This window comes from Nomascus leucogenys, chromosome 7b (genome assembly GCF_006542625.1).
Source record: "Nomascus leucogenys isolate Asia chromosome 7b, Asia_NLE_v1, whole genome shotgun sequence".
NCBI classification, from domain to species: Eukaryota; Metazoa; Chordata; class Mammalia; order Primates; family Hylobatidae; genus Nomascus; species Nomascus leucogenys.
In genome coordinates, this window is record NC_044387.1 from 4,292,812 (window position 1) to 4,320,125 (window position 27,314).

A 27,314-nucleotide genomic window follows, 5' to 3' on the forward strand; every position below is an offset into this window, starting at 1 on the left:
CTCAAACAATAAAAAATAAAAGATTTTACATTAATTGGATCATAAAAATATATCATTCAGCTTGTTTATTTTCATTCAATGTTGCTTAAAAAAATTTTTTTTTTTAAAGACAGGGTCTCACTGTCACCCAGGCTGGAGTGCAGTGGCAGTCATAGCTCATGGCAGCCTCGAGCTCCTGGGCTAAAGTGGTCCTCCTGCCTCAGCATCCTGAGTGGCTAGGACCACATGCATGCGCCACCATGCCTGGCTAATTTGTTTTTAATTTTAAAATTTTTTTGTATAGATGGGGCCTCACCATGTTGGTCAGGCTGGTCTCAAGCTCCTGACCTCAAGTGATCCACCTGCCTCGGCCTTCCAAAGTGCTGGGATTATAGGCATGAGCCACTGTGCCCGGCCTAGTCTGTTCTTTTAAATTGCTATGAAGTACACCACTGTATAAACGCATCCCAATTTATCTGTTTCCCTTTGACGCAGCTTGTTTCCCATCCTTCCCTCTTACCAACAGTACCTCTATGCAGACCCTTGCACATGTATCCTCTTAAAAATGTCTAGCTGTTCCCCGTGGACTTGCTGGGGTTAGGGTCTGTGTACTTTAGCTGCTCACCCTGACTGAATCTCAAGCACTGTTTGATGTGTGCATGGCTTTCACAAGAGTGGGCACCGTGAGCCGTGACACGCACCTTCCAGGGCCCAGCAGCACTGGAGGTCATGCTTTACCACGTCCGAAGCTTTCTTTGCAAAAAGTGTGACTTCCTTTCCCGCTAAAGAGAACAGTTTTCTTGGAGGAAGAAACATTTCTAAATAAAACTTTCTAGGAAACAGCACACTTACCCGTGATGACCGAGCCATCTGAGCCAGGACAGCTTCCTAAATACTGGTATTCCGTAAAGCCGAAGCTTCCAGAACTATCCTCGCCGATGGATTGCGAAATCTCTTGGATGTTTCCCATTTCTTGCAGGAATTCTTCAGGTAACGGGCTCTCTAGATCGCCAGCCTCGAGTGGGGACAGGGGGCAGAGCGGGCTTTCCGTGTCCACCATCGCGACTGGATGGTGCTGGTTGTGCCGCCGAGCTCCAAGCTACTGGGAGGAAAGAGGAACAATTGGTAAGACTGACGTATAACAACGTTCACTTGTTTGTTTTTATTTTTTATGATTTATTTATTTATTTATTTTTGAGACAGAGTCTCAGTTTGTCACCCAGGCTGGAGTGCAGTGGCGCGATCTCGGCTCACTGCAAGCTCCGCCTCCCAGGTTCACGCCATTCTCCTGCCTCAGCCTCCTGAGTAGCTGGGACCACAGGCGCCTGCCACCATGACCGGCTGATTTTTTGTATTTTTTTTTTTTTTAGTAGAGATGGGTTTCACTGTGTTAGCCAGGATGGTCTCGATCTCCTGACCTTGTATTCTGCTCACCTCGGCCTCCCAAAGTGCTGGGATTACAGGCACGAGCCACTGCGCCCAGCCGTTTAATTTTTAATTTTAATAATTTTTAATTTTCTTATTTTTGAGATAGAGTCTTGCTCTTGTTGCCCAGGCTGGAGTGCAGTGGTGTGATCTCAGCTCACTGCAACCTCCGCCTCCCGGGTTCAAGCAATTCTCCTGCCTCAGGCTTCTGAGTGGTTGGGATTACAGGCGCCTGCCACCACACCCAGCTAGCTTTTTTGTATTATTAGTAGAGATGGGTTTTCACCATGCTGGCCAGGCTGGTCTTGAACTCCTGACTTCAGGTGATCCACCCGCCTCGGCCTTCTAAAGTGCTTTGATTACAGGTGTGAGCCACTGCGCCTGGCCACTTGCTTGTTTTTAAATGCAACGTTATTTACCATCCAAAATATGCCTGAATTCATCATCTAAACAGGAACACTGCTGAGCCTCTCCTCTAGGCTTGTCTCTTGATCAGCACACTGAGAAAGTGAAAAATCTTTAAACAACAAAATGTTGAAGGAGCCATAGCCCATAGGGCCAGGAATCACTCAGTCATCACTGACTGTGCAGCTGTCACAGCTCCATACAATATGTTTGAGCCGCTGGGGACACAGCAGAGACAAAAACAGATCCCTGTAATCCCAGCACTTTGGGAGGCCGAGGCAGGCGGATCACTTGAGGTCAGGAGTTTGAGACCAGCCTGGCCAACATGGCAAAACCCCATCTCTACTAAAAATACAAAAATTAGCTGGGCGTGGTGGCATGTGCCTGTAATCCCAGCTACTCGGGAGGCTGAGGCAGGAGAATCACTTGAACCTGGGAGGTGGAGGTTGCAGTGAGCCGAGATCGTGCCACCACACTCTAGCCGGGGCGACAGAGTGAGACCGTGTCTCAAAAAAAACCACCAAAACCAAAACCAAAAACAAACAAAAAACAGGGTCGGGCGCAGTGGCTCATGCCTGTAATCCCAGCACTTTGGGAGGCCAAGGTGGGCGGATCACGAGGTCAGGAGTTGGAGAGCAGCTTGACCAACATGATGAAACTCCATCTCTACTAAAAATACAAGAATTAGCTGGGTATGGTGGCGGGCACCTGTAATCCCAGCTACTCAGGAGGCTGAGGCAGGAGAATCGCTTGAACACGGGAGGCGGAGGTTGCGGTGAGCTGAGGTCGCACCACTGCAGACCAGCCTGGGCAACACAGCAAGATTCCACCTCAAAACAGCAACGACAACAAACAAAAATCAGATCCCTGCTCTCAGGGATCCTCCCTTGTAACTGGGACACAGATGGTGAACAAAGAAACGAATGCACATGTGGAGTGTCCGGTGAGGCCAGGGAAGGCCTCACTGATTAGGGGGCAGGAGATAACCTCAGGGAATGAGGGGGCAAGCTGTGTAAATGTCTTGGAGGAGAATGTTCCAGCAAAGAGAACACCAAGTGCAAAGGCTCCAGGACTGAAACATGTTGGCACATTCCAGGAACAACGGGCAGCCAGTGTGGCTCAGGCTGCAGGGCGCAGGGAGCAGGGCCAAGCCGGTGGCTTGTGTGCTGGGTGTGACATCCACTTTGGTGTGCTCTCCCTGTAGCCATGAAGGCAGCTCATGCAGGGGGTCCTCGACCATGATTGTATGGTCAAGAATACTTTGTGGAGTAAAACAAATCTAACTGGGTGAGTCCCAGACAATGGTGCGCTATTTCAACTAGCAAAGCGAATGGCATTTCCATAGGGGTATAGCGACAAAGCAGCAGTTCTTCCTGGGTTAGTCTGTATCATGCTCTCACTGAAACATCTTAAACCACTTCCTGGGACCTCCAGATTGAAGCCCAGTCTCCTGAGCACACTGTTCCAGCCCTTCCATATTTGTCCCTACCTGACTGTGCACTTGTCACCGTTCTTCTACCTCCTGGAAACTCAGCAGCACTGAGAATTGCTTTCAGGATTCCACGTCTGCACCTTTGCCCAGGTGCCACCTGCCTGAACCGCCCTGCCCACCGCTGCCTTCTAGAGGCTCTGCCTCGGGTCCACCTCCCTGAACCCAGCTGAGTCATCAATCGCCCAACGAGGCTGACTAGGTGACCTTTAGCTTCCAGAACTGTCTTCCCTTCTGAAAATGGTCACATGATGCCCACGGCTCACATCACGGAGAGGCTCAGGGGGTATGTGCTGCCACCAGCCACTGTCAAGGCAGCCGTCATCCCATGGTGATTACGGAATGCCCGACTCTCCAGATGGAGTGAAGAATACTGTCCCAAAGAAAATATTCACCCATTAAATTCATTTGCGTAAAAATATGTTCACATTTGAAGTTTGCTTAATGTAAACAACAGCTTTTAGTGCGGTGAGGAAGGGATATTTTGGCTTCCTCTACCAATGAAAAATAGATACCTTTCATCCATTTTTGTGAAATTCACATATTATGTTTGGAATTCTGGCAATAAATCATCAAAGTTCACAGGGAAATCATCAAATAGCACACGGGGAAAAATAAAAGAGAACTGCTAACCTTTCATAGGGTTTAGAAGACTTTCTTTCTCTATAACCTATTAGCATAAATCAGGCTGTGAATCTGTACAGATTTTCTATCGTATTTTATTCTGCACTCTGTCAGAAGGGAGATTTTTTTTCAAATGACAAGAAACATAATGGGGTAAGCATTACTTAAAATATTTTTCACTATGAATAAAAAGTTCAAAAGTTGCAGTCACTAACTGACTGTATTAACCATGAAGTTCACCCCAATAGAAAGCAAGTAGCTGGGGCCGGACATGGTGGCTCACACCTGTAATCCCAGCACTTTGGGAGGCTGAGGCGGGTGGATCACTTAAGGTCAGGAGTTCGAAACCAGCCTGGCCAACAGGGTGAAACCTCATCTCTATTAAAAATACAAAAATTAGCCGGGCATGGTGGTAGGTGCCTGTAATCCCAGCTATTCAGGAAACTGAGGCAAGAGAATTGCTTGAACCCAGGAGGCGGAGGTTGCAGTGAGCTGAGATCATGCCATCCCGCTCCAGCCTGGGGGACAAGAGCAATACTTTGTCTCAAAAAAAGAAAAAAGAAAAAAAAAAAAAAAAAAAAAAAGAAAGCAAGTAGCTGGGGCCAGGCATGGTGGCTTGCACCTGTAATCCCAGCACTTTGGGAAGCTGAGATGGGCAGATCACTTAAGGTCAGGAGTTCAAAACCAGCCTGGCCCACATGGTGAAACCCCGTCTCTACTAAAAATACAAACAAATTAGCTGGGCTTGGTGGCAGGTGCCTGTAATCCCAGCTACTCGGGAGGCTGAGGCAGGAGAATCGCTTGAACCTGGGAGGTGGAGGTTGCAATGAGCTGAGATTGCACCGCCACACACTCCAGCCTGGGTGACAAAGCGTCTCAAAAAAAAAAAAAAAAAAAAGAAAAAGAAAAAGAAAAAAGCAAGTAGGTGGGCAGAGACTGTGTGATGGATGGGCTGTGGCCACCTCCCTTTTTCCCCCATCGTGTTCTCAGCACTGGGGTGGAAAATGCATGTGGCCTATGCCTTTTATTCCTGCTAATATTCTCTCTTCTGGCCAGGAGCATCGACCAATATAACAATGTTAGTTTGCTTGTCGTTACATTCAGGGAGTTTCAAAGTTTTACAATTTCATCATTTTTAGTTGCTTTTAAGCAATACCCAGGATTAATTTAGAGAAACATTGGTCTTGCCATGAATGAAGAGCTAACCAAGATACAATCTCTATATAGAGTGAGGCAATACTGTCTTGAACTCTGGCCAGAGGGACTGGCTCTATACAGATCATTGAACAAATTGGCCCTTCCTTGCTCCCAACAAGAGCAGATAAGGAACAGTTGCCTTTGGATGATGCATCCCCCAGATAGATAGCAGAGGCCAAACGGGCACCCGCCCCACCCTGCACGCCCTCCCAGCATGCTCTGGTGCTGGGGCTCCCCCCACATCACTGGAGCTTCTGATCAGGAGCAGAATATCCCGGGGAAGTCCCCACCCCTTCCTATTACCCACATGACATGCCACTGCCCAGCTCATTGAGAAGAGTGAACCGGGCTGGCCAGTTCCCGTGTCCTATGCCCCAAATGCTCTGCGGGGGATCAAGACATAACCAACCATCCCTTTTCTCAACAACTGCAAACTCTGGTCCAGGAGGCAAGACAATGCAAACAGCACTGAATTAGATCTTCAGTTTCATACCACAGACAGAGTCTCACAAAGGCTGAGAGGTGACGGACAGGTGGATAGGGTGTTGGGAAAAGGTAGGGCTTCTGTTCTAGTCCCAGCAATGATGGGAGGTTCTGCATGATCCTCTCATTCCTTCCTTACCTGAGACCTTTTACATTTCTAAATTCATAATTTTCTTTCCCTTACAATTTATTTTTTTATTTTAAAAATTATTTAAAATATTTGTGGTACATACTTGGTGTATATATTTATGGGGTACATGAGATGTTTTGATACAGGCATGTAATGTGAACTAAACACGTCATGGGGAATGGGGTAGCTGTGCCCTCAAGCATTGATCCTTTCAGTTACAAACAATCCAATTATACTCTTTAAGTTATTTAAAAATATACCATTAAGTTATTATTGACTATAGTCGCCCTATTATGCTATCAAACAGTGGCCAGGTGCGGTGGCTCATGCCTGTAATCTGAGCATTTGGGAGGCCAAGGCGGGTGGATCACTTGAGGTCAGGCATTCGAGACCAGCCTGGTCAACATGGTGAAACCCGGTCTCTACTAAAAATACAAACATTAGCCAGGTGTGGTGGCGCGTGCCTATAATCCCAGCTATTCGGGAGGCTGAGGCAGGAGAATCGCTTGAACCCAGGAGGTGGAGGATGCAGTGAGCCGAGATCATGCTACTGCACTCCAGCCTGGGTGACAGAGTGAGACTCTGTCTCAAAACAACAACAAAAAACCTAGTGGGTCTTATTCATTCTTTCTAGTTTTTTGTACCTATTAATCATCTTCACTGCCCCCCAACCCCTCACCACCCTTCCCAGCCTCTGGTAACCATCCTTCTACTCTCTCTGAGTTCAAGTGATTTGATTTTTAGAGCCCACAAATAGGTGAGAACACGTGAAGTTTGTCTTTCTGTGTCTGGCTTATTTCACTTAACAGAATGACCTCCAGTTCCGCCCATGCTGTTGTAAATGACAAGATCTCATTCTTTTTTACAGCTGAATAGTACTCCATTGTGTATAAATATCACATTTTCTTTATCTATTTGTCTGCTGATGGACACTTTAGGTTGCTTCCAAATCTTAGCTATTGTAAACAGTGTTGCAACAAACCGGAGTGCAGGTATCTTTTTGATATTTCCCTTCCAACTTAAATGTTAGAGCTGCATCTTGTATACCATAAGCTCAAACCACTGAGATTCGATTTTTAGGTCTTACTAACTAAACATTTATCAATCAAAATATTCCTTTGAGAACTATGAAACAGAGTATATGAAAATTGTAGAACACTTAGACAAATACAAGAGGAAGTAGACATCGAATTATATCACTGTTTTATGTTACCTGAGCACAGGGCAGGTGCAAACACTGGAAGGATTCTAACAGTAATTCATAACTAACATGAAGGTATTTTCTGGATCACCAGCTCTTAGATGCATGACTGTTTGGAAGATTAGGCTAAAATGAGTTATAAATGGGAGAAGAAGCTCTTCTTTGATGAAACCCATTCACCTCTAGATTCCCACAGCATCTTGGGCCCAATTCTGCTGTAGCCCTGATTATCTGTGCTGTTGAAACTTTTTACATGTCTGTCTCTCCTACTAGACTGTATGCTTTGTGAGGCTAGGGAACGTATTTGCCTAATCTTTGCATCCATACTTCTAGCACAATCCCTGCTATGTAGCAGGTGTTCAATATCTATTTCTTTCTTTCTTTTTTCTTTTTTTTTTTGAGATGGAGTCTTGCTCTGTCGCCAGGCTGGAGTGCAGTGGCGCGATCTCGGCTCACCGCAACCTCTGTTTCACGGGTTCAAGTGATTCTCCTGCCTCAGCCTCCTGAGTAGCTGGGACTACTGGCGTGCGCCACCACGCCCGGCTAATTTTTGTATTTTTAGTAGAGACAAGGTTTCACCATGTTGGCCAGGATGGTCTTGATCTCTTGACCTCGTGATCTGCCCGCCTCGGCCTCCCAAAGTGCTGGGATTACAGGCATGAGCCACCCGCCCGGCCTCAATATCTATTTCTAACGATCTGCACAGAAGGAGCTCTAGGGAATTACTTATTCCAGGAGTAACCCAGTGATGGTCCGTGAGAATTCACCTCGGCTCTGTCTCTGCAGCCACAGCCTGCTGTCACCCAGAGGGCAAAGCGGCACACACAGTGTGTCCGAAAACTACAAAAATGTAATGGATATCTAGAACAGAAGTCAAAGAGATTCTGCGTGGGAAAGGTGATCTAATTTGCAGAGTGAATTATAATCATCATAGGGACAGGAAAACAAAGCCAGCAAAAGGAAAAAAAAAAACAAACCCATACTGAATACAATAGGGAGGAACAGATTATCAGTTCCACTCCCTTCCTCAGGAGCAACAGTTGCAGAGCTTGGGAAGCGTCCTGTGATAAAAGGAAGTGGTTTGTATTAAGAGTAAAGTAGTTTTGCCACTTGCTTGGAATAAAAGAAGACCGAAGGGAAACCCCTGCACTGTGGGCTCCCGGAGGGCAGCTGCTGTGTCTCACCCACGTGTGCACCCTTGTATTGGACATGAGGTTCTTGGAGCCAGAAGGTCCTTTGCAAATATTTTCTTTATTGTTGCTGTTTTTTTAGATGCAGTCTCACTCTGTCACCCAGGCTGGAGTGCAGTGGTGCGATCTTGGCTCACTGCAACCCCACGCCTCCCGGGTTCAAGCGATTCTCGTGCCTCAGTCTCCTGAGTAGCTGGGACTACAGGCACACACCACCATGCCCGGCTAATTTTTTGTATATTTAGTAGAGATGTGGTTTTGCCATGTTTGGCCAGGCTGGTTTTGAACACCTGACCTCAGGTAATCTGCCCACCTCGGCCTCCCAAAGTGCCGGGATTACAGGCACGAGCCACTGTGCCCGGCCCCCTTTGTAAATAGTTTCTGAAATAATGTATTAAATAGCAGGTAGCTGAATACTGTCCCAACTATCAAAACATCTTTATATTCTATGTGATCAGACACTCAAGACAACCAACAAATGGAATTGAGCTTGAATTTTCACACTCAAAACTTTTTCATTTTTGAGACAGAGTCTCTCTCTGTCACTCAGGCTGGAGTGCAATGGCAAGATCATGGCTCACTGCAGGCTTGATCTCCCAGGCCCAGGTGATCCTCTCACCTCAGGCTCCCAAGTGGCTTGGACTACAGGCGCTGCCACCACCCCCAGCTAATTTTTGTATTTTTGTAGAGATAGGTTTCACTATGTTGCCCAGCCTAATCTCGAACTCCTAGGCTCAAGGAATCTACCCGGCTTGGCCTCTAAGTGTTGGGATTACTGGTGTGAGCCATCATACCCAGCCTAGAACTTATATTTGATACAAACGCCTCCAGAACAATAATTACGAACATTAGACTTTCACTTTTTTGACTGCTTATGCTTCTGTACTACTCCCTCTAATTTACTGTATTGTAACCACTTAATATGCTTAATAATGCCACCCTACAGGAATCTATTTACATCTTTCTTTGCTAAATGAGGTCTGATCCAACCTCATGGAGCACTTTCAGGGCAAAAGATGGAAGTCTTCTCAAAGGAGTAGCGTTGCTATGGCAGGTGACTATCAGACAACAGATTTTTCTCTTTCCCACCAATTCTAATTTATCACCTTGTCTTTATATTTTTTGAATATCATATTTAACATCTAGAAGTCTTTTCACTCAATTTGTTGGGCTAAGATTTAAAATAACATTTCAGAATAAACAAACACAGAAGCTAGAAAGCCCTCTGTACCTTCACCTAGCATCGGTTCACAGAAATAGATGAACACGGCTGGGCGCAGTGGCTCATGCCTATAATCCCAGCACTTTGGGAGGCCGAGGTGGGTGGATCATGAGGTCAAGAGACTGAGACCATCCTGGCCAACATGGTGAAACCCCATCTCTATTAAAAATACAAAAATCAGCTGGGCATGGTGGCACGTGCCTGTAGCCCCTAGCTACTTGGGAGGCTGAGGCAGGAGAATCGCTTGAACCTGGGAGGTGGAGGTTGCAGTGAGCTGAGATTGCGCCACTGCACTCCAGCCTGGTGACAGAGCAAGACTCTGTCTCAAAAAAAAAAAAAAAAGAAGGAAGAAAGAAAGAAAGAAAAGATTAATCATTACCAGTGCCAAATGATTAACACGCTAACAAAGTCAGTTTAGAAAATGCCAATGGAAACACATTTAAAACAGAAGGGAAAGGACCAGACTGCAACGGTGGTAAAGACACTCTATCTTAATGAATTTAAATCAAATGCATCATAAATAGTTTTCATATCACCTACACTTAACTAGACACATCTAGATCTTGCCCAACAATACCTAAAGCATTAAACTTAAAATTTTGTAATCAAAAGAATTTGGCACATAAAAAAGAGTGACAAGCCCAACACGGCACAAGAGCTGTGAGCTCCTCCACCTTTATCTTCAAAGGTGCAAAAAGAATGTTCCCAGCCATTTCCAAGAAAACTCCCTACAGACTTTACACAAAGTTTACACTATATGACTTCCGTTTAAAACCCAGCACTTCTTTATAATTTTCAGAAAGTTTGTAGTTATTGTTTTAAAATATCTTACCTTTGTGGATGGTGATATCAAAATAACAGAAGAAAAGCTGCAAGTTTAGACACATTTTGTGTCTGTTGCAATCAAATTTGAGTAAGCCGAGAGGACTGCCACAAGAATCAAAAGTCAACTGAAATGAAATTCGTATTCACCACTCAAGAGCTCTGACCTGATACAGGATGGGACGCATAGCAAGGCGGGTAAGGTTGAAGCATTTAGCAGCCAGATGATGAGGAAGCAGCCTGGACGCAGTGGCCTGGCCAGTTACAAAACTGAAGTGACACACAACTAACGATGACATTTCAGAAGAAGGAAGGCCTAATGGGTTTTAGCAGAAATATATCAGATACACGGCAGGCAAACTTTACAGGGCTGAGGCTTGAACTCATGGAACACATGAGCACGCACCTGAGCTAATGACTGTGCTTAACGCTGGGGACCACAGACAGGCAATCTCACCTTTGAAGGGATCCACAGCCCCAGAGCACTGGGACAGGGGGGTGTGGCACTGGCACGGGAAGGAAAACAAGGAGAAATAATATTATTGAACATCACACTTGGGCCAGGCCCTCAATGGCAGCTGCATGTATTTTTTTTCTTTAATCTATCCATGCCAGGGCAGGGTAGGTATTACTGGTCCCATTTATAGAGAAGAAAAATGCAGAGGTTGAGAGGGGTGAGTAACTTGCCCAACTAGTAGGTGAGAGGTACAAATAAGCAAATGGTTGCAAAGGCAGCATGATGAGGGCTGTTACTGGGGGAATCCTGGAGGGTCAGGGAGCGTACATACAGGAAGGGACACCCAAGATGAATCCTGAAGGTTGACTGGATATTCCACAGGAAAACCCAACAGAAAGGAGGGTAAGGGCCATTTCGGAACAGCACATCTGCATATATGGCCCAAAATATCATTGAATAAGTGGTTGAGAATGGCTGAACTGGCTTCAAGAGTTGTTATCAGTTAGGTGTTACTGTGTAACAAACTCTGAAACTTAATGGCCTATAACTACAACCATTTTACTTGTTCACAATTCTATGGGTCAGCAAATTGGGCTGAGCTCAGCCAGGCGGCTCTTCTGCTGGTCTGACCTGGGATAATTCACATAGCTGTGGTCATTTTGTGGCTCAGCTATGGCTGGATGGCCTCAGTCACATGCCTGGTGGCTGGTGCCAGGCTGTTGGCTTGGCACTTCTCACCATGAAGTCTTTCATCCTCACAGAGGCCACCTCAGGCTTCTCAGATGGTGGCAGCATTCCAAGAGGTTGAATGTGGAATCTGCAAGGCCTCTTAAGGTAGATCTCATTTGTAAGTTAGGCAGTGTTCTTTCTGTTACATTCTCTGGGTCAAAGCAAGTCACAAGGCAAGCCCAGATCCAAGGGGTGGGGAAATAAACTCTACCTCTTGATGGGAAGAGCCTCAAAGAACTTGTGACCATTTTTGATCTACCTCAAGGGAGAAGTGACAAGAGGTGAGTCTGCAGAAGTAGGAGAGGCCAGCAGTGCCAATCATGGCACATTGTTAATCCCCATGTTTAGGAGTTTGGATTTCATCCTAAAACAATAAGGAGCCATGAAGACTATTGAGAGGAAGTGTGACGTGATCAGATTTGCATCAGGATTGTCTTGATGGCAAGGAGGAATCCAGATTCAAAGGGAACAAGACTAGAAGCAGCAAAACTCCTTACGGGGCTGTTGTAACTGTCCCAAGAAGAGATGGTGACAGCCCTGGGTAATAACACAAGAGGCAGGAGGACTGCGAGATAAAGAGCTGACCCTGACAACTGGCAGCTGCCTGGACCAGGGACCTGGGACAGAGTCTAGGATGAATGTATGCTCTGGCTTGGGTCACTGGGCAGAGGAGGTGGCACCCACGAAATCTGGAATATAAAGAGAAGGAGGGCAGGTTTTGAGCATGGAGAGAAGGGATTACAGGCATGAGCCACTGCACCTGGCCATGAGTTCAGTTTTAAACTGATGTTTAAGGTACCTGAGGCTTGGCCTCTGTAAGCCGGGTCTCCTCTCCTGGAGGAGCCATGATGCTGCTCGCAGTGTTCACCTCATAGGGGTTCTTAGCAGCAGCAGCAGTGCCTAGAGAGGCTGCAAGGCCAACCTCAGGGGAAGGCAGTGCTATGACCTTGAAAACTCCACCATATACAGTAGATGCCCCTTATCCATGGTTTCACTTTCCATAGTTTTAGTTACCCCCAGTACAGTACAATAAGATATTCTGAGAGAGAGAGGAAGAGACCCTTTTGTTACAGTGTATGTTATAATTGTTCTATTTTATTATCATTGTTGTTAGTCTCCTACCACTGTGCCTAATTTATAAACTTCATCATAGGTATGCATATATAGGGAAAAAACAGCATATATACGGTTTGATACTATCTGAGGCTTCAGGTATCCACTGTGGGGGCTTGGGATGTATCCTCCTTGGATAAAAGGGGGAGCACTGTACATTTCTTTGAACCTCAGTTTCGTTCTTTTCCTTTTTTTTGAGACAGAGTCTCGCTCTCTCACTTAGCCTGGAGTGCAGTGGCATGATCTTGGCTCACTGCAACCCCGCCTCCTGGGTTCAGGCGTGAGCCACTACGCCTGGCTGAACCTCAGTTTCAATAACTGTAAACTTAGGTTAATGACAGCTACATGGCCAGGTGGTTCGAGATGTCTATAGAGTGACGGGCACATGGTGCTGCTCCTTCCTCCCTCCTCACTGGGAATCCTTGCTCCCCCGGCCCCCAGCCCACGCCTTCATCCTTGAATCATGCTCTTCTCCCTGCCCGGCTGGTCTTCCCAAACTATAACATCTACAGAGGCAGGACCACACCTTATTCAAGTGCGTTGCACAAATACACCCTTGAATAAACTGAGCTGAACCAGAAAGGGCAGAGGAAGAGGAAAATTAGATTTATGTGAGACCTTACAAGTAACCAAGACAACGTCTGAGCCATGTCAAGGACTTTGCATTACTTAAACAAAATGATGCAACGTGCTGCAAATGATTCAAGGCTGGCCGATGGCATCCGGTCTATGAATGTAAGTCTACACTGCCAATCCTGTGGTATCTAAGTTCTCAGCAAATATGCCATATTGGTTTTAAAGGAAAGAGAAAAGGCCCTTTCCCTTTAACCTCCAGGGGCCAACTCAGGGAAGTCAAAATTTGCTCAAGACCAAGAGGAACCAACCAAGTAGAAAGATAATCCCTTCTGCAATAGTCCTATATGCCGAAGGTTAGTGTATATATATATATATATTTTTGAGATGGAGTCTCACTTTGTCGCCCAGACTGTAGTGTAGTGGCGTGATCTCGGCTCACCACAACCTCTGCCTCCTGGGTTCAAGTGATTCTCTTGCCTCAGCCTCCCGAGTAGCTGGAATTACAGGTGGCCACTATCATACCTGGCTAATTTTTGTATTTTTAGTACAGACGGGGTTTCACCATGTTGGCCAGGCTGGCCTTGAACTCCTGACCTCAGGTGATCGGCCTGCCTCAGCCTCCCAAAGTGCTGGAATTACAGATGTGAGTCACCGCGCCCAGCCAGAGATGGTATATTTTTAAACTTCTCTCCTTGAGCTTTCTTCTTCAGTTTTTAGTTTGAGCCAACAGTATTGTCTTTTGCCAGAGCAGACAAGTTCTGAATGTACTTCTGCTTCTTCAAAGTCTGGTGAAAAGCAGCAGCAAAAGAGGGGAACAGGGTCAAACATAGAATTTTAAAATGAGGGCACTCCAAGTTCAAATGGTCCTCACTCTAGAAAGTTATGAGAAATGGGAGACACTAGCATGTTCTGATGAAAGCCATGCAGAAATACTGCACTCATGAAAAAGGAAGAATATGCTATCAAAAGGGACATTCAGAGAATAACTTTTCTAGGGAATTACAAACTCAATTGCAAACCTAATAGAAGGGTTGGAAGATAAAGGGCCTGATCTCACAGAAAGTACAGTGAAAACAGATGGAACATGAGAGAAGCAAGAGAAGTAAGAGAGGACCAGTCCAGGAGACAAAACTCATCCAAATAACAGGAACTCCGAAGAGCAGGAAGCAAGAATATGGAGCACGGGAAACCACCAACCAATGCATTCAAGATAACTTCTCAGAAATGATGGGCATGAATTTCCAGGTTGCAAGGGCCCACCAGGGACTCAACAGAATGGATGAATACACACACACAGATGGTCACTCACTGGGAAATTCCAGACCATGCTGGAGACAAAGAGAAGATCCTACAAGCTTTCTGAGAGGGAAAAACATGTCTCACACAAAGGATCCAATAGAATACTTTTTTTGTTTTTTGAGACGGAGTCTTGCTCTGTCGCGTAGGCTGGAGTGCAGTGACACAATCTCAGCTCACTGCAACCTCCGCCTCCCGGGTTCAAGCAATTCTCGCGCCTCAGCCTCCTGAATAGCTGGGACTACAGGCGTGCACCACCACACCTGGCTAATTTTTGTATTTTTTGTAGAGAAGAGGTTTCGCCATATTGGCCAGGCTGGTCTTGAACTTCTGACCTCAGGTAATCCACCCACCTTGGCCTTCCAAATTGCTGGGATTACAGGTGTGAGCCACCGTGCCTGGCCAAATAGAATACTTTTGGATTTCCCAACAACAACATGGGAAGTGAAAGACAACAGTTGGAAACCTAAATGTGGGAGGAAACTGGCTTCTGACCCCATAGCCCTATATTCAGAGAAGCCCTCCATCACGTGCAAGGGTAGGTAGCAAAGCTCCTGTTTTCCCCATTAGCGTAACTAAAAGGTAACTGTGTCTCTCTCTGAGATTCTGGATTCTGACTGCCCATGGTACTTGGTACTTCTCTCCTATTGTGGTAATTATTGATGAACATGGTTTCTTAGGATGCTTTAGAAGGTAACTCATGGCACCTTTTCTAGACATCCAACTTGCAGTGGAGTGCTACAGGTTGCTTGTATTTAATTTGCACTGCAATATTACTGTTTTATAACAATGAAGTCATCATCAAATCATCATCAGCCATTTTTCAGATCCAACCCTGCAATAAATTAGAGATGTTGATAATGATAGTGATGCCAGCTAACACTTTTTGAGCCCTTATCATATGCCAGGCACTGTCATAAATAAGAAGCTAATGTGCATTAACTCACTTCTTGGTAACAGCAACCTCATAAAGCAGGTATTATCATTATGTTTACTTTACAGATGAGGAAACTGAAGTACAGAGAGGCTACCACAACATGCCCTGGGGCACAGAACCACCAGGACCGGGGTTTGACCTCAGGCAGCAAGCCTTTAGTTTCTGCTTCTAACTACCACGTTAGAATCCTCTGTGTGGTTTACTGTGGGTCATCTCGCAGTGTGAACATTTCTTAACCTTACATCCAACCATCAACGATCTAGACATTTGATAATTTAGCTTTTTTTGTTTTGTTTTGTTTTGGACACAGGGTTTTCTTCTTTCACTCAGGCTGGAGTGCAGTGGTGCAATCACAGCTCACTGCAATATCGACCTCCCAGGTTCAAGTCATCCTCCCACCTCAGCCTCCCAGGTAACTGGGACTACAGGCACATGCCACCACGCCTGGCTAATTTTTCTATTTTTCGTATAGACAGGGTTTTGCCGTGTTGCCCAGGCTGGTCTCAAACTCCTGAACTCAAGTGATCTGCCCTCCTGGGCCCCGCAAAGTGCTGGGACTACAGGTGTGAGCCATTGCGCCTGACCTGATAATCCAGATTCTGAATTACCCACAAGTTATTTTTCCTTCCCAGTTTATCTGTGTTGAGTAGATGCTCTTCTCAGTGAAAATAACTCTCTGTTGGAGTCTTTAGTAAAGTTTAGAGATGAGGGAAAATGTAGTATTATTCTAATGTGTTTTTAAAACAAAGACTGGAAGTTTAAACTAATGACAAATTGAAATGTGAGGATTACCTGAACTCTTGCAGCTTATGCTGCTAAACTTTAGAGTGTGTGTTCAGTGGAGAATTACCCGTTTACTCATTTAGCAGATGGAGTCATTTCTGTAAGCACCGCCACATTAGGGCACCCGAGTCTGGGTCCTCAGATGAGGATCTCAGAGCCAAAGCCACAGTTCTAATGCTTATTCCAAGCCAACTTTTTTTCATTTAAAAAACAGCTTTATGGGCCCGGTGCTGTGGCTCATGCCTGTAATCCCAACACTTTGGGAGGCCAAGGTGGGTGGATCACCTGAGGTCAGGAGTTCAAGACCAGCCTGGCCATCATGGCGAAACCCTGTCTTTACTAAAAATAGAAAAATTAGCTGGGCATGGTGGCGTATGCCTGTAGTCTCAGCTACTTGGGAGGCTGAGGCACGAGAATCCCTTGAACCCGGGAAGCGGAGGTTACAGTGCTCTGAGACGGTGCCATTGCACTCCAGCCTGGACGACGGAGCGAGACTCTGTCTCAAAAAATAAAATAAAAACAAAACAACGAAAGAAACGGCTTTATGGACATGTAACTGGCATACAATAATCTGTACATATTTAAAGTGTACAAATTTGGTATTTTTTGCCATATGTATAAACCTGTGAAACCACCATCATAGCTGAGACAGTACGCAGACCCATCATCCTCAAAGCTCTCCTGTGCCCATCTAAGCTCTCCCTCTTGCCCCTCCATGCCCACTGTCACTGGTCTGCTTTCTGTCATTATAGATTAGTTTGTACTTTCTAGTTTTATATAAATAGAATCAAGCCGTATGTATTATACTTATTTTTCCTGTCTTCTTTTACTCAGCACAATTATTTCAGCATTCATTCATGTTGTTATGGGTATTCATTGGCCATTCCTTCTTATTGCAAAGTAATACTCCATTGTATGGATAACCACAGTTTGAGAATATATTCACCTATTAATGGCATCTGAATTGTTTCCAAGTCTGAGCTATTATAAATAAAGCAGCTATAGACATTCAGGACTAGACTCTGTATGGAATATATGCTTTCTTTTTTCTTGGCCAAATACTTAGGAGTGGGATTGCCAGATCTCACGGTAGGCATTTGTTTAACTTTATAAGAAACTGCTGGCTGGGCATGGTGGTTCACACCTGTAATCCCAGCACTTTGGGAGGCTAAGGCAGGCAGATTGTCTGAGGTCAGGAGTTCAAGACCAGCCTGGTCAATGTGGCAAAACCCCGTCTCTACTAAAAATAAAATAAAAAAAAAATTAACGAGGCGTGGTGGTGCACACCCGTACTCCCAGCTACTCAGGAGGCTGAGGCAGGAGAATCACTTGATCCCGGTGAAGTAGAACAGGCTTTTCCTAATTTTCCTGTGGTTTTTTCTTTCCACCTGAGGTGTCTGTTGAAGGGGGCCCTCTAACTGCCTTAGGTTCGGCTCAGGTCACTACAGTCTTACAGTAAGTTGCCAGACAAGGCTGTAGCCATTTCGGGCATGTCTGGAGTGCGATCATCCAGGAATTGATGCATGAGAACTGATCTGGATGCCCAGGGTGTCCTCCAACCCCAGTCACTACCCTAAATACATGACCAATCATTTCCCTATCTATTGTCCCCTTGGCCGGCCACCTGACATTAAAAGAAGGCCATTCCACTTCACACAGAACCCTCAATCTTTGGGGGGACAACTTAATTCCATAATCTCCAGCAAAACCTTTCTTAAAATTCTTTAACATGCACTCCAGAGGAGTGGGTTTCGACACTTTTCTTCCCATCCCACCCTTTGTGATGCACACTCACTCTCACTTTCGTTCCAGACTGACCAGACTGGGTTCTATTACGGGAGTTTCAGGTGCTGCTTAGCTAGGAGAGTACCTTATTCCCACCACAGCCTGCTGCAGCTGTGGGGCAGCTCCTGTCAGCCATATGCAATGCCCTAGTTCTGGTCAATCACACGCTCGTCTCAGAGCACACAGTCCATGCTAAGAGATCTGTGTCTCCCCACATCACAGCCCTCTCGGAACCATCTCTTTCACACACCTCCCCGCTCCCAGTTCCCGATCCTTAGTCAAGGCAGCAAGCCACTCTTGCCATTTTCAGTTTCTTTCCTGACCAACTTAGTGAGCCACTCTCGCGTCCTGCATCAGCTAAGGTGTAAGTTTCATCTGAATCGGTGAGCTACTCTCACTGTCCCCAGACCCTCTGGGTCTGGGCAACACGGCAAAACCCTGTCATCTGAATCGGTGAGCTACTCTCACCATCCCCAGTCCCTGCTGGAACTGTCCTGCAACCCCTTTATAGGTTCCATTGTGCTGTCTGGGAAGGACACCGGGACGCGGGAGAGCCAATCTCCTTTCCGGGCTGAAGTCCTCCCATTGGCACCAAAGGTCCCAGGTCTCCCTCGACCCAGGCTCCAGTCCCACAGGCAAGGGAGACAGAAAATCTGCCATCTCCAATCCCGGATGAGCCCCCAGAAAATGTAGTGGGAAATCAGAGAACTGGAGCAATTGATGGGGTTCAGGAAGATTCATTTAAGGTGTACACTGGCTCAGTGGACTTGCATCCAGAAAGTCAGAGCACCAAACAAAGAAGGCAAGTACCTTTTATGCATCTTGAGGCGGGAAATATGTGAGGCAGGAAGCAGGCATACAGAAGTGAGAATAAAGGCCATTATCATCTTGTGATATTCTTGTGACATGCCTTACATCTTAAGAAAAACATGTTTTGCAGCTTAAGCTTAACTGCCTTGTGAACTTGCAGCTGTGCAGGGAAAACAGGAATTTACAGAACTTACAAAATACGTGGAGGTTAGATAAGACTAATGTTTCACACAAGGAAAATTAATATTCTTTCTTAACTTCGGTGGGGGAGTGGTTACTTAAAGCCTTTCAGTCTGGGCCTAAACAGCATTTTTATTAAAGAAACTATCATTATTTCTATTACTATTACTGCTATTGTTACCTTTATTATTATTTTTCTAATTCACTGGGAGGCAGAGGTTGCAGTGAGCTGAGATCGCACCACTGTACTCCAGCCTGGGAGAGCAAGACTCCATCTCAAAAAAAAAAAAAAAAAGCAACTGCCAACCTGTTTTTCAATGTGTTTGTATGACTTTACCTTCCTGTCAGCAGGGATGAGAGTTCTAGCTCCTGCACATCATGGCTAATGTTTGGTATGGTCAGCCTTTCTAATTTTGGCCATTCAAATGCACAGGTAGTGGTATCATACCACCACTGCGTAAGTTGTAGCACATTAGCATGGGGACTGTAGGTTTCATCTGCATTGTCCTGATGACTGATAACGTCGAGAATTTTTCACTTGCTTACTTGCTATTCATCTATCTTCTTTGACAATGTGTTTGTTCAGATCTCTTGCCCATTTTTAAAACTGGGTTATTTTCTTCTAGGTGAGTTTTGAGAATTTTTTCTGTCTTCCGGCTACAATACCTTTATCAGGCAAATGCTTTTCGAATATTTCTTCCCAGTGTGTAACTTGTGTTTTCATTCTCCTACAACTGTCTTTTGAACAGTAAAGTTTCATTTTGATGAAGTTCAATTTATTGATTTTTTCTTTCATAGATTGTGTTCTCGGTGTCATATCTATGAAATCTTTGCCTAACCTAAGGTCACAAAGATTTTTCTCCTGTGTTTTCTTCTAGAAGTTTTATAGTTTTAAATTTTACCTTTAGATCTCTGATCTATTTTGAGTTAATTTTTGTGTATGGCATGAGGCATGGGTCAAAGTTCATTTTGGGCATATGGATAACCATTGCACCAGCACCACATATTGAAAAGACTGTCCTTTCTCTACCAAATTGCCTTTGCACCTCTGTCAAAATCCAGTTGTTTTTTTAAGTTAGAAATGAATGTGGGATTTAATCAAATGCTTTTCTGCATCTACTAAGATGATCATATGGCTTTTCTTTTTCATCCTGTTAACACGGTGAATTACATTAATTTTTGATTATCAAGCCATTTGGCATTTCCTGGGATGAATCCTACTGGTTATGATGTAAGATTTGCTATACTTTGAATGCATCCCCCAAATTTCATGTGCTGGAAACTTAGTTTCCAAATTCATATGTTGACAGCATTTGAAGGTAGCCTTTGGGAGGTAATTAGGATGATAAGATCATCAGGGTGGGGCCCCCATGATAGGACTGGTGACTTTATAAGAAGAGGAAGAGAGCACTGAACTGACAGGCTCTTTGCCTTGCTTCACGTCACGATCCAGCAGGAAGGCCCTCACCGGATGCCAGCACCATGCTCTTGGACTCACTGGGTACATACCTGAGATTTCAATCTATCTCATTGTGTATACACCTGAGATTCTGATCTACCTCACTGTGTACACATCTGAGATTCTGATCTATCTCACTGTGTACACACCCGAGATTCTGATCCCTCATTGGTACACACCTGTTGTTCTGATATGGTTTCTTGTGTTTATGCCCAAGATTCTGATATACCTCCCTCTCCTAACAAACACTCAAATCCCTGCACTGTTCCTGGCCCTGTGTGAGCACCAGGCACCATTCTTGGCTGGCACAAGTACTGGGCACTGTTCCTTCTAATCCTCTCAGATGGTTCTTTTCCCGGCCTCAAGTAGTTTTGCTCACATGGATGCACCAAGCAGTACTTTGGTAGATGTCTGGAGTCCCTCTGTATATGGCTTGCACCTCTAATACTTTGCTTTGGATAATCTATACACCATGGTCTACCTGGACTCTCAGCTCTATTTTGTCAACTGAGGAAGTCTGCCAAGATCTGCCTCAGTTTCCCCTCTCCCTGCACTGCAGCCTGGAAACTCTCTCAAGCCACACCTCTCACCTTGTCTTACAACCATCAGTGCCCTTCACTGCCTGATGTCCAGCATCTTGAAGAACATTGTTTCATGTATTTGTATGGAGGTTTGGTTGTCTCAGATGAGAAGGTAAGTCAGTCCCCATTATTCTATCCTGGACAATGGAGTCTGTAATTTCTATAGGCATAATAATTTGGTTACAAGGCCACAGCCAGTATATTTCTTAATTGTTTAAAACTCATGTCACATTCTGACAGATAGAAATATTTCATGTTTTCCTTTAATATTGTTTTAAATTTCAAAGTAGATAAAATGTTAGACTATACTTTTGAAATCTATCCCCTCCTTACGAGTCCTAAAATGCCTCTTTGGGTAGGTGCCTGAGGTTCTGATATAGTTCCTTGGCTATATGCCCTAGACTGATAGACCTTCTTAGATCTATACTCCAAATTCTGCTATACCTCCCTGGGTACAAACCTGAGATCCTGATATAAATCCTTAGCTAGATACTTACAGCCTCAAGATATGCCTTCTTGAGTATATACCTGAGACTCTGCTATACCTCTTTGGGTAAATACCCAAGATTCTGGTATATCTCACTGGTTACACACCTGAGGTTCTCATCTGTCTCACTGGGTACACACTTGAGGTTCTGACCTGTCTCACCGGGTACACGCCTGAGGTTCTGACCTGTCTCAACAGGTACACGCTTGAGGTTCTGAACTGTCTCACCGGGTACACGCCTGAGGTTCTGATCTATCTCATTGGTATACACCTGAGGTTCTGATCTATCTCACTGGTATACACCTGAGGTTCTGATCTATCTCACTGGTATACACCTGAGGTTCTGATCTATCTCATTGGTATACACTGAGGTTCTGATCTATCTCATTGGTATACACCTGAGGTTCTGATCTATCTCATTGGTATACACCTGAGGTTCTGATCTATCTCATTGGTATACACCTGAGGTTCTGATCTATCTCATTGGTATACACCTGAGGTTCTGATCTATCTCATTGGTATACACCTGAGGTTCTGATCTATCTCATTGGTATACACCTGAGGTTCTGATCTATCTCATTGGTATACACCTGAGGTTCTGACATGGCTTCTTAGTTTATGCCCAAGATTCTGATATACCTCTCTCTCTTCACAAAAACTCAAATCCCTGCTGTAACTCAATACTGGGATGCATTCCAAAATTTAAACTATATAAGACTGTTTGAAGTTCACTTTGAATCCTGGAGGATATGATACTATCAATTTTTTTTTTTTTTTGAGATGGAGTTTTGTTTTGTTGCCCAGGCTGGAGTGCAGTGGCACAGTCTCAGCTCACTGCAACCTCCACCTCCTGGATTCAAGCATTCTCCTGCCTCAGCCGCTGATACTATCAAATTTTTATACCAAATATTGTCATCAGCCCTGACATAGACATAATGTTAGGATTAATTAATGCTCAATAAAATAGTAAAGGAAGAACACTAGGAGGCTATTAAACAGATTATTTTTATTTTTTATTTTTTTTGAGACAGGGTCTCACTTTGTCGCCCAGGCTGGAGTGCAGTGGCACGATCTCGGCTCACTGCAAGCTCCGCCTCCCAGGTTCACACCATTCTCCTGCCTCAGCCTCCTGAGTAGGTGGGACTACAGGAGCCTGCCACCACGCCCGGCTAATTTTTTTGTATTTTTAGTAGAGATGGGGTTTCACTGTGTTAGCCAGGATGGTCTCAATCTCCTGACCTCGTGATCTGCCCGCCTTGGCCCCCAAAGTCCTGGGATTACAGGCGTGAGCCACTGCACCCGGCCAACAGATTCTTTTTAAAAGTGCTAAAAGGATCACCTAATGATAACAGAATTCATCCACCAGGAAGACATGATGCTCCTAAACGTGTATGTACCTCTTATCTATGAAGCAGGAAGCAAGTCCTCACATGACACTGAATCTGCTGGCACTTTGATCTTGAACTTCCCAGCCTCCAGAACTGTGAGAGAGAAATTTCTGTTGTTTATAAATCACCCAGTTTATGGTATTTTGTTATAGCAGCTTGAGTGGACGAAGACACCATTCAACAACACTAGAATATACTTTTTTCCCTAAAAGCTCATGGAATATTCACCTAGACAGACCATGTCTTTGGCCATTAAACAAACCTCAACAAATTTAAAAGAATTGAAGCCATACAGAGTATATAATCTAATCACAATGAACTTAAACTATAATAACAGAAAAACAATAAAAAGAAAGTACTGGTACGGAGTCTCACTCTGTGGCCCAGGCTGGAGTGCAGTGGCATGATCTTGGCTCATTGCAACCTCTGCCTCCTGGGTTCAAGTGATTCTCCTGCCTCAGCCTCCAAAGTAGCTGGGATTGCAGGCGCATGCCAGCATGCTTGGCTAATTTTTGTATTTTTAGTAGAGACGGCGTTTTGCCATGTTGGCCAGGCTGGTCTCGAACTGCTGATCTCCGGTGATCCGCCTGCCTTCGCCTCCCAAAGTGCTGAGATTACAGGCATGAGCCACTGAGCGTAGCCGTGTAATTTACCTTTCTACCTATCTATCTATCTGTCCATTCATCCGTCTGTCCATCCATCCACCTACCTATGAATGACAGGGTCTTGCTCTGTTGCCCAGGCTGGAGTACAGTGGCGCAATCTCAGCTCCTTGCAACCTCTGCCTCCTAGGATCAAGCAGTCCTCCTACCTCAGCCTCTCAAGTACCTGGGATTACAGGCACACATCACCACGCAGGGCCAAGTTTTTGATTTTTTTGTAGGGTCAGAGTCTCGCTATGCTACCCAGGCTGGTCTAAAACTTGTGAGCTCAAACAATCCTCCTGCCTCAGCCTTCCAAAGTGTTAGGATTACAGGCGTGAGCCACCGTGCCTGGCTAGAACTGCTTAAAACAAACCGGAAAACCAAGAAACCTGTACACAAATGTTCACAGCAGCTTTATTCGTAATAACTCCAAACTGGAAACAACCTAGATGTCCTCCAATGGGTGAATAATTAAACCATGGTTCCTCCATACCATGGAAATTACTCAGCAATAAAAAGGAATAAACTGTTGATGCACCAACAACCTGGATGAATCTCATGAGAATTACACTGAGTCCCAAAAGGTTATATGTCATATGATTCATTATGTGACATTCTTTTTTTTTTTTTTTTTTTTTTTTTTTTTAAGATGGAGTCTCGCTTTGTCACCCAGGCTGGAGTGCAGTGGCGTGATTTCGGCTCACTACAAGCTCTGTCTCCCGGGTCCACGCCATCCTCCTGCCTCAGCCTCCCGAGTAGCTGGCACTACAGGCACCTGCCACCACGCCTGGCTAATATTTTGTATTTTTTAGTAGAGATGGGGTTTCACCATGTTAGCCAGGATGGTCTCGATCTCCTGACCTCGTGATCCGCCTGCCTCGGCCTCCCAAAGTGCTGGGATTACAGGCATGAGCCACCGCGCCCGGCCTATGTGACATTCGTAAAATGACAGAAATGGACAACAGAGTAATGACTGGCAAAATTTAAAAAGGGATGGGAAGGTAGGAGAGAAGTGGGTTTGGCTATAAAAGGCACCATGACAGCTGATTGGTGATGGAAACATTCTGTATCTTGATGGTATCAATGTCAGTATCCTGACTGTGATATCGTCCTCTTGCTTTGCAAGATGTTACCCTTGGGGAAAACTGGAAAGAGTGCTGGGGATCTCTGTATTATTTCCTAAAACTGCATGTGAGGCCAAGGCGGGCAGATCACTTGAAGTCAGGAATTTGAGACCAGCCTGGCCAACAAGGTGAAACCCCATCTCTACTAAAAATATAAAAAAGAGCCAGGCGTTGTGCACACCTGTAATCACAGCTACTCAGGAGGCTGAGGCAGGAGAATCACTTGAATGCAGGAGAGAGAGGTTGCAGTGACCTGAGATCGCACCAGTACACTCCAGCCTGGGTGACAGAATGTGACTCTGTCTCAAAAAAAAAAAAAAAAACCTACAATTATCCAAAAGATGTTTTAATTTTTAAAAGTACTAAAAGGGAGGAAAATTAGGAGTGATTTTTTGTTTGATTGTTTTTTTGAGACAGGGTCTCGCTCTGTTGCCCAGGCTAGAGTGCAGTAGTGTGATCATGGCTCACTGTAGCCTCGAACTCCCAGGCTCAAGCAATCCTCCTACCTCAGCCTCCTGAGTAGCTAGGACTACAGGCACGAACCACGATGCCTGGCTAATTTTTTAAATTTGCGTAGAGACAGGGTCTCACTATGTTTCCCATGCTGTTCTCAAACTCCTGAGCTCAGGTGATCCTCCCGCCTCGGCTTCCCAAAGTGCTGGGATTACAGGAGTGAGTTACTATGTCTGGCCAACAGTGCTATTTTAAGAACAGGTGATCTGTTCTTCATGTTTTCTGCTCTGCAGCTTTCAGAATCCAGACATGGCAAACATAGCTAGGATATATAATATAGAAACTGTCGCTTTTATTAATTGGCTTGCCTTTTAACTTTTTATTTGGAAGTACTTTCACTTATAGAAAAGTTGCACCCCAAAAAAAGAACACCATAACTTTACCCATATTCACTGGTAGTTACCAATTTAACCATTGGCTTTATCATAATTTCCCTCTCTCTCTTTCTTTCTTTTTTTTTTTTTTTTTTCGAGATGGAGTCTCGCTCTGTTGCCAGGCTGCAGTGCAGTGGTGCGATCTCGGCTCACTGTAACCTTCGCCTCCTGGGTTCAAGCAATTCTCCTGCCTCAGCCTCCCGAGTAGCTGGGATCACAGACGTGCACCACCATGCCCAGCTAATTTTTTGTATTTTAGTAGAGACGGGGTTTCACCATGTTGGCCAGGATGGTCTCGATCTCCTGACCTCATAATCTGCCCGCCTCGGCCTCTCAAAGTGCTGGGATTACAGGCATGAGCCACTGCACCTAGCCCATAATTTCTTTCTTTATAGGTATGTATGTATATATGTGTATGTGTGTGTGTATTTGAGGGTGAGTTGCATACCTCATGGCCCATTCTCCTAAGTACTAAACTACATGTTTGCTAAGAATGGCAGCGTGCTCTTACACACCACAGAACACTTCATTTCTGTTAATTTAACAGATACACTTCAATCTATGATTCGTATTCAAATTTTGTTAGTTGACCCAATAATGTCCTTGATGGCATTTTTCCTCCTTCAGTACAGGATGCTGTTCAGAGTCAGGTATTACATTTTATTGTCTTTTCTCTTTTAATCTGAAACATTTCCACAGCTTTTCTTTGTCTTTTATGATACTGACATTTTTAAGGAATACCATTTCCAAGCTGTCTACCTCCCCTTTTCAAACAGAATGTAGCAGCTGCCTTAGTACCAAATTACAGTAACTTACGTTGTGACAGATATCTGCATAGAAGAATCCACACTTAATAAGAACCTCTAACTCGAGGTATATCCCATGTTCCATCCTGAAGCTGGGTTCTTAAATAGGCTCCCAGCCTCTCTAGCGACTTGTATGCCCTCCATTTTGCCAGCTTGCCAACTGGAAATGTGTCCAAGGCTTTCCTATTTGGAACTAGAGGTTCCCAGAGCTACAATCCTATTCAACACAACAAATAAAAGAAAACTAAAAACATAACTGTTTTGTAAATCCCCAAAGAAGAGAGTGAAAAGAACAGCCACAACATCTACCTGATAGCATGACTTTAAGCAACTCAACATAATTCAAACATTTAGCAAATATCGGTAACAATAAACCAAGTACCTTCTGCAAGAGCTGGTTGTAGGACAAATCCTTTTCTAAAGGGACAAAGATGAATGCAACTTAAAGTGACAAGAACACTAAGGGAACAGAAGCAAGCCATTTAAGGGTAAAAATGGAATTTTCTGCTATAAAGTAAAGCTCTGCATAAAAATAAGACAGAACAGGAGATCTAGTAAGGGTTTATTCATAAGACCCCATGCTGAGGATTTCAAGGAGACAGTCACGTTTCTGGGGTAACTGACTATGAGATTGTCCCTCATGGGGCCAAGTAACCTGTCAAAGCAACAAGGCTTCCTCCTCAACATGCCCCGTGGCCACCCTGCCAGCTGGAGGCTCTATCTGAAGCCTGAAACAGCTGTCAACATGCCTTGAATCCAACAGGTCCCGATGTGACCTCAGTCTTTTACCTCTGCACAAAGTTACGGCTTGTGGCTGTTTGGACAGTCTGGTTTATTTGTCGATCGTTTGGTCTAAAAGACTGTTTTTTTCTTTTTTGAGATGGGGTCTTGCTCTCTCACCAAGGCTAGAATGCAGTGGCACGATCTCAGCTCACGGCAACATCCACCTCCCAGGTTCAAGTGATTCTCCTGCCTCAGCCTCCTGAGTAGCTGGAACTATGGTCACACGCCACCATGCCCAGCTAATTTTTGTATTTTCAGTTTCACCATGTTGGCTAGGCTGGTCTCCAACTCCTGACTTCAGGTGATCCGCCTGCCTCGACCT

At 44.9% G+C, this 27,314-nt stretch overlaps 1 protein-coding gene across 2 annotated transcripts in view; it reads right to left on the minus strand.

Moving 5' to 3' along the window:
- The window catches only part of PPARA (peroxisome proliferator activated receptor alpha), a 94,163-nt gene that overhangs the window by 43,641 nt on the left and 23,208 nt on the right, over positions 1-27,314 (minus strand). For both annotated transcript variants that reach the window (XM_030815368.1, XM_030815369.1), the window contains exon 3: positions 832-1,078. In XM_030815368.1, coding sequence (XP_030671228.1) covers positions 832-1,039 — 208 coding nt within the window. In that variant the 5' untranslated portion in view covers positions 1,040-1,078. The remainder of the gene's footprint in view (positions 1-831; positions 1,079-27,314) is intronic.